Raw genomic sequence first — 8667 nt, 5'->3', positions numbered from 1 at the left:
CATTAAAAGTAACGTTAAATACAATTTCTGATGTTTTCAAGATCCTAGGTTCGTCTCTAAGATTAAAATCTGACCAATCTTTTAAGGATGTGAGAATCACCAGTGATAAAACTCCGAAACAGCGTGAATACTTCCAAAATCTGCGTAAAGAATTAAATGAACGGCGCTCAAATGGTGAGTCAAATTTATCAATAAAATATTACAAAGGCGTTCCATCAATAGTCTCCACCGTTACCGATCAAAAAAACTTATAAAAATCTCCAGCTTACAATTGTATTAGTGAAATTTACATTAAACTATAACTTCTCCTCTTTTTAATGTTTTTTTAATAACTTCTATGGGGTTGTTTTTTCTGTTTGAGCGTAGAGTTCCAACCAGATGAGTAGATCTTTTTAAAAGTTCACTTTCTAAGTCATAGCTGCTATACCAATTGTCGGTGAACATTGTTCTACCCATATCCTGGTATTCATCTGCCATTTCAGTTACAATTTTTGTTGATACTCTCTGGTCAACAACAGATTCCTTACCAGCATAAATTTTGAATCCAACAGTATAGAAATTGTCAATGCATGATTTGAATATCTTTATGCCATATCTGTCTCTTTTATTTTGTATATATTGTCTAAATGAAAGGCGACTCACAAAAGGAACAATGGATTCGTCAATGCACATAGACTCTTTTGGTGTACGTGCCATTTTATATTTTGATAAAAGTAAGTCAAGTAGGCCACTTACTATAAATAAACGGTCACCAGGAGGACAGTTTTCATTGTTACAACAATGAAATGAGCGCAAAAGAAGTTCAAATCTTTTTCTAGTCATATATTTTGGTATATTAGATGCATAAATTTTACTTTTTTTCCAATATGAAGCAATTGATGGTTGGGGACACAAACCCATCCACATCATAATTCCTAAAAACGTTTTCATTTCAACAGAAGTAACATCTACCCATGTATGTAACCGTGAGTGTGGACTTATTCTAGTTGACAATAAAGACTTTGCATATCTGTTAGTTTCTTCAACCAATAAATGCATCACATCATCATCCAAAAATAATGAATAAAAATCATAAGGACTACCTTCGATTAGTGTTTCAATGATATCAGGATTGATGCCCACTGGCTCATTATTTGGGTTGAACACTATGTTAGATTGAAACCCATCATCAACATCATTCCAATAGGGTTCTGATGCATCTCGGTGACATTGATTGTGTTGTGAAGGAACAGTATCAGGCGTAGGTGGAATCTCAATATCAACATCATTTACATAATTTTCATTACCAAGTGCGAATAAGTCATATCGATAATTTGAATCATCACTTGAATCATTCTATGAAAAAACAGTGTAAAATAAAGTATCATAATATACATATAACACTAAGTATAAATTATGTACAGTCGAAGATATACCTCTAATTGAAAATCTGTATCAGCATCCGTGTCATCCTCGTCGGACCAATCAGACATATCATCCAGTAACTCTGATATATTGTTCTCATTCATAATTAATTTTTTTTTTAAATAAAATATACGAAAAACGTTTTTTTGGAAATCACAAAATAGTTAAGCTGATAGCGCAATAGGTTGTCCATGCTGATATATAAATTTATTATTTAATATATAATAACTATAAACAACTTTAATTGAAAATAAAAACAGAAAAACCACAAACAATTGTATATAAATCTATTAATACGAATTCTACTGGGGCCTGAGTATCAAATATGATACTCAGTTCAAACCGATTAATTATTATCAAAAATTAAATTGTTATCATGAAATAAATAAACGTGTGTAGAAAAATATCGATATTATTCAAGAAAGTAGTGTGACCAACCTGGTTTGACTACAATATTTCTCTAGGACGAGATTCGTCTGATAAGTGAGAAGCATATAATATGATACTCAAGGCAAGGTTGGCATTTCCGTTAAAATTTATATGGCGAAATTGGATAGTTATTCGTGTATCATATATGATACTCAAGGCAGTCGACTTGTTAAATACTATTAGTTTTATGTATAATTTTTATTATAATGTTTTTTTCTTGTTTACTAATTTGTTAATATCTTATATTCTTATGTGTACATATTCGAAATTGTAATAGGACTTACGTCCGTATATTTGAATAAATAAATAAATATAATATATTTTATTAAATAACAATATAATATCTTAGAAGAATAAAAAATAATATTTATTTTTTTTTTATTAAAAGGGACCTCATGTTTTGGTAAGTATGTTCTTCATCGTTTACTTTTCTTTTTGGACAACATACTGACACTGGCTACATTAATTCAGAACTATTTGTATCTTGGCTGAAACATTTTTATGCATGTGTAAAATCTACAATTTATGAGCCAGTTTTATTATTATTGGATTTGGAGGCATTAATATTTGCTAAGGAACATGGTATCATTTTATTGCAACTACCTGGGCACACCACTCATCGTTTACAATCTCTCGACCTAACCTCTCGACGTTTTTTCAAACCATTGGGATTATACTACATACAAAGTCAAGAAAAGTGGTTAAGACAGAATTATGGTAAAACTATTTCTCGATACCAGGTTACAGGTTTGTTAAATTAAGCGTATGGTCGTGCAGCAACAATAGGTATAGCTGAAAATACTTTTCGAGGCTCTGGAATTTGGCCAGTAAATAGACATTTATTTGAAGATCATCATTTTATTGTTTCAAATAATTTAAATAGATCTCCTACTCCTAATGATAATGTAAGTGAAGACATAGAAAATTATCAAGTGGATTTAAACAGTAAAACAAATAATATGATGGAAAATGAAAATATAACTGTCACTGATAAAACATTAAATGTGTCTACATTTTTGAAAGTTATTGAAGAAATCTCACCTATACCCAAAACTCTTAGTGATACTAATTCAAGAAAAAAAAATCTGCACAGAAGGCAGTTATCTTAACAAGGAGTCCTTATAAAGACCTACTAGAAAGCAGTAGAACACAGCAAATAATAAAATAGGACCACCAAAAAAATCTTTTTTCTGCAGCAAAAATTGATGATGTTAAAATAAAAATAAAAAAGTTGAAAAATCTAAGGAAGCAGGAATGAAAAGGATACTGAAGGAACAAGGAAGTCAACATAAAAAGAAAAAAATGGAAAATCTACCATCTACATCAAAAAATGTTAATAGCGTTAGTTGGTATTGTCCACTCTGCCAAGAAGAAAAATTATTGATATGACTAAGTCCAAAAAATGTTCAATATGGTTTCATAAAGAATGTTTTGGATTAAATCATGGTGATACATTTGATGAGTGTCATTGGTGTTGTGAAGAAAACTGATCAGTAAAAGGTCAGAAGGTTAGGTTATTGACTTTTAAATTCTATTATTTTATGATCCTAAAAATGTTATTTATTTTAAAATTTAACCAAGAAGATATAAAAATGTTGTTTATTTTATAAGAAACTTGTCAGACTGAAAACTTTTAAATTCTATCATTTTATTTTCCTAAAAATATTTTTTATTTTAAAATTTAACCAAGAAGGTATAAATTATGTTGTTTATTATATTAAAAAACTAGTTAGTAAGGTGTATAAAAGTATCTGATTTTATTAATAAATATAATATGTTTTACATATTTCAAAGGTGATAATTTTTTTAAATTATTTCTAATTCATTTGTAAATAAAATGCATAATTAAATATTAGTAGTATATATAAATGTGGTTCCATAAAAAAATATGGGTTGTCAAGTTACTATAAAAAAATATAGGTGGTCCAAATTAAGCAACCGGTTGCCTAAGATGGACCACTTGGTAAATTTTTAAAAAATAAAAAAATGTTACCTTTAAAACATTAAAAAAAAAAACCAACTATGCCAAACTGTTGTTGACGTGTTTAGCTACAATCTTAGTGTAGTTAAATACTTATTATTTTAAATTATTAGCTGTAATACTCCTAAATGTCCAAAATGGTCCAATCTATGCAACTCTCCCCTATATATAATAACGATTACATGTTTATAGTTGACAATGCATTTCTTTTTGAAGTAACAATGTTTTTCATAGAGCTGAACACACGCTTACACTCTGATGATGATATAGCTACCATATTTATTGCATCTTATAAAAGTTTTAAATCGAAGACTTTGGAACTATCCTTAGTATTAAAAAACACGCGAAATCCTCTTACAGACGAAATTTCATCTACTTGAAATTGTTTTGCTATTCTTCTTATATTTTCATCACCATACAAAATATCACAATCATCTGGCCAACTTTTCACATCTAAATAATCTAGATCTTTGAGTAGTTGTGTATGCTTTTCTTTAAATTGATTATCATTTACTGATGAAACAATATAACATAGTAATATTTAAATAAGTTATAATTTATATGGATTTCCTTTCAGCAGCATTGCCTTATTTACAGCAGCATCACATCAACTCTCATAGTAGTTGTAGTTCGTATTAGTGGTAGTTGTAATTAAAAAAAAAAAAAGTAGTTTTAGCTGTAGTTTTAACGGCCCCCCCCCCCCCCCCCCCAAAAAAAAAAAAAAAAAGTTGTAGTGGTAGTTTTAGTTATTATCATAGTTGTCGAAGAGGGTTTTACTCAGACAGCTAAAAGTGCCGACGAATTGTTAATTCCGACACAAAAATATAGTCTAAGAGTAAGCTCAGACAGATAAAAGTATGGACGATTTTTTTTTGGATAAAATACATTTTATAAGCTATCTTTAAAATGAGTTTAAAAAAAAAATTGGATGAGATAACTCATTACATTAAGACTGAATATCCAAATTTAAATGTTGGAAATGTTTTAGTTTCTGACAGTTGTGTAACTAATATTTGCAATATCATCTTTAATAAAGAAAATGATCATGGTTTAAGAAAATCAATTACAAATGCTATCAATAGAAACAATTCATCTCTCCGTAAACGTATTACAAGTATGAACAATACTGATTTATGTAATGTGTCAGAAATGAATAGTACAATAATAAAAATATGTATTGAAAATTGTAACTATACTTCTTTTGATTTCTTTAATTACAATAGCAAAATTCTAAATGACAAATGTAAACACATTAAAGTCACTGCAAATCATATTAACCGTATTGACGTGTATAGAAAATGTAGGAAACACTTTAATGTGTCTGTTTGCAATCCATCAGATGATACAAATAATATGAAATCAAATACTATTTATTTTAATGAAATTTCTGTTATTAAAAATTGCACTTCATATTATGATCACACAGAGCCTGAACTTGTGCAAAATGACCATGTTTCACTTGAATACACCAGTGTATCCCCCCAAAGTGACTATAATTGGATGACGAGGGATCCACCAATACCTAGTAGTACCCCAATTCTAACAGAAAATACGAGCGTTGAATCTGATTTTGTTACACCAAGTAAATTAGAATGCAGAAAAAGTGTTGGACTTGTGGCAAGTCCCTTTAGAAATGCATTTTTTAAGAAAACTCCGGTTAAGTCTGGTATTGTGCTGCCTTTGGAAACAAAAAATTGTTTTCCATAGCAATATGACAGCAATGAATGTCCGTTTTTTGAAAGAATTTTCACATTTTCAGATGATGAGTGGTCCCATATGTTATATACACATGTTAACGGTAAAAACTGCTAGATCACGTTGTACTACAACAAACCATGATATTATCCATTTGATACTAAGCCAAGTAAATAAGTGAAATACATGCTTCATTACAATTTTTTCAATGTTTTTCTTTTTTACTATTTAACTGTATTTTATATTATTTTACTTTTATAATTTTAAATAATATGTACTATTATTATTATGACTATATACATTATTATTACAATTATTATGATATTATTTTTATTTATGCTTAAAAGTAGTTATGCATTAAACATGTAAATAATTTGTTTTTATGTTATGTATTTTCAATTTAAACTTAAACTACCTATTTACATATATATATATTTGGTTCTTAAACTGTTTATTAAACTTGAAAGAATTGTAATAAATTATATTTTCCTTTACATTTGTGTTTTTAAATTATGAGTGGAACGAAGGAGCTATTGTTTTCCCAATGATGATTTTTCTTTAAATTAATATTGTTACAATACTTTAACTTTGGAAAATGGTACATTGAAAAAAGAGTCTAATTAAACTTCAATTTTTATTCAGATCGCCATCTCTATCTTACTCTGTGACCTATGTACACAACATAGTACAATATTATTCCGTAATCTTATTGGACGCCGCGCCGTCACGCGTCGTAGCTGCAGACGGCACGTACGCATTATCGAGTTTTAAAATAGACAAAAGTTTAATATTTGATTAATAATTTTTACAGGACAATTATTTTGAAATTTTGTAAATAAAATTATATAAATATGTAATGTACTAATATGCATTACAAATTATAATATTACACACATGTATGACATCAATGTTTTACGTCTTTAACAAAATTTGCACACCCAGAGAAAACACCAGGTCCGTTTAAAATACTAAATACACGAAGACCAAACACACGTTTTAACTCCTACTAGGAACGTATTATACAGTACATAGGTACACGGCATCGGCGTAGGGTGTTAAAAAAGATACGACGTGCGTTTCACATCCGAATAAGTCATATTTTTACACATAGGGGTAGGTATATATGTAGTGTATATAATAAGCGATCGCGCGGCCAAAACTCCGATTCCCGTCGATTCCCTGCTGATATTATTATTATATATTTGTATACCTTCAGCGGGACGAATTTTTTTGGAAAGAAAAACGTTAACATGCACACTCACTTGCGTCGTTTGCACCCCTCGACGAGTTTTATTCGAACGGTGCACACATTACTATTACAAATTATTATTGTTATTTTGTAATGTTATACATACATATATAAACGTATTCCGTTGTTAGTGTATGTGAGGACGACGGATGCATATTTCACGGTAGATGATAATATTATTATAATAATACGACGACGACAATAATATTATTTTAATACCGTCGTAATATTATCATATCAATAATAATACATTATGGTCGTAGGGAGTTAATGTTGTATTGTGTATTACGGTGATCGACGACTCGGTCACACACCGTGTGACACGAAAAGTACGATGACGACGTTAAAAAGGATAACTTGAGCGTGCGTGTGTCGATTAAAAGAGATTCGGTCCCCACGCGCCGTTTTTCGGTTTTAATGCATTGGATACGGTCTCAGTCGAAGGGTTGCGCACATCGTTTACTGGACGGGCTTATCTATTTCGATGAACAAATATTTTAAAATAAAAAAATCTAATAAAACTACACAATCGTGACGACCATACAATATTATAATAATTTATAATTTATGATATCGTTATAGTTTTACTGTCTAATTTTCTCACAAGAATTTGAATCGGAGATTTCCTCGCTATTTAAAAATTTAAAAATAAAAATTGCCATAATATTTATTGTCATCATGATGCCTTACGTTATTATAGATCTCACGCCATTCCCCCTCCCCCACACCAAAGGGTTTTTGGCATTAATCTTTTCATTGTTATTTATTTTTTTTTTTTGGTAGTATTGAAACCATATTCTATTTTTTTTAGTCCATCTTCATAATATCAGTATTGTGCTATTTATTACCTCAAACTTAGTCAGTAAATTAAAATATTGGAGCTCGTTACACGCTTACAATAAATTATTCTTTTACAAATCGCAGTCACTATATAGAAATATTTAATGAACATACATCATCATACAATATAATATCATACCATAATATATTATATCATCAACCTTAAAAATTACATGTTGTCTGGAACGCGGATTCCTCCTAGTGATAAGTGATTATTTCTTGGTTTTTGAAGTTAACGTTTTCGTAATAGTTGTTCATAATAGTAAAGTAATTTCTTAGGTGGATTACGATACTGGCATGTTGCCTATTACAGCTGATTTTTTGATGTTAAAAATTATGTTAACTATAAAACTGTGCAATGATTTTGTTAATAAGAAAATGTATATTTATAATTAATTCCACAAATAAATGAATGATAAAAATAATAAATACTTGGGCTTTATACCTAATATTTTTTAATTTATTTCGAGACAATAGACATAATTGATAATAATATGTACAGTTAGGCAAATGTAAACTGGGCCCGCGATTACCTTTTTTGTTGTAAACTCGGCCAGAAAATTGTAGGTAATAAAATAGGTAAATTGTAATCTCGGTCCGATAATATTTACCTACAAAATATAATAAGCACGACGTAATTTAATCTGAAAATAATAAATAACGTACCTATCTATATCTTATCGTGAACAATTTGTTGTTAACTTATTTTAACATTGAAACAAATAATTTCATTTTCGTATTGGACTTTTGAAATGACGTTTCAGTAGTGTTCTTACAACAGTGACGATGGCACGCATAGTTGAATCCCAACGAGGAAAACCACTTTTAGTTTTAGAACATTTTAAATATTCTAAGGTAACTTGTACGTTAGCTTCAGGTGAAATAAAATGGCGATGTATAAACCGCAAATGTACAGCTTTTTTAAAAACGTTTGGATTAATAATGATATTACGGAGGAAAATGATGATCATCTGCATGAATCTATCAGGGACCAAGTACTACAACGACAATGTAAAGCAACTGAGGATATCTGCACTAGGCCTAATAAAATTTTTTGTAGTGCAGTAAA

The 8667-nt window shown here is 29.4% G+C and overlaps 1 protein-coding gene across 1 annotated transcript; it reads right to left on the bottom strand.

The window, feature by feature from the left end:
• Window positions 1–291: 291 nt before the first annotated feature.
• On the bottom strand, window positions 292–1508 carry LOC111037121 (piggyBac transposable element-derived protein 1-like). The gene is made up of 2 exons (XM_022319498.1): window positions 1416–1508; window positions 292–1335 (listed from the first exon to the last, which is right to left on the bottom strand). The coding sequence occupies exons 1-2, from the start codon at window positions 1506–1508 to the stop codon at window positions 292–294; spliced, it is 1137 nt and encodes a 378-aa protein (XP_022175190.1).
• Window positions 1509–8667: the final 7159 nt, after the last annotated feature.

Source organism: Myzus persicae, unplaced genomic scaffold (assembly GCF_001856785.1).
Source record: "Myzus persicae strain clone G006 unplaced genomic scaffold, MPER_G0061.0, whole genome shotgun sequence".
NCBI lineage: Eukaryota > Metazoa > Arthropoda > Insecta > Hemiptera > Aphididae > Myzus > Myzus persicae.
Note: the sequence above shows the minus strand (reverse complement) of the source record. Positions and strands in the feature narration are given on the sequence as shown.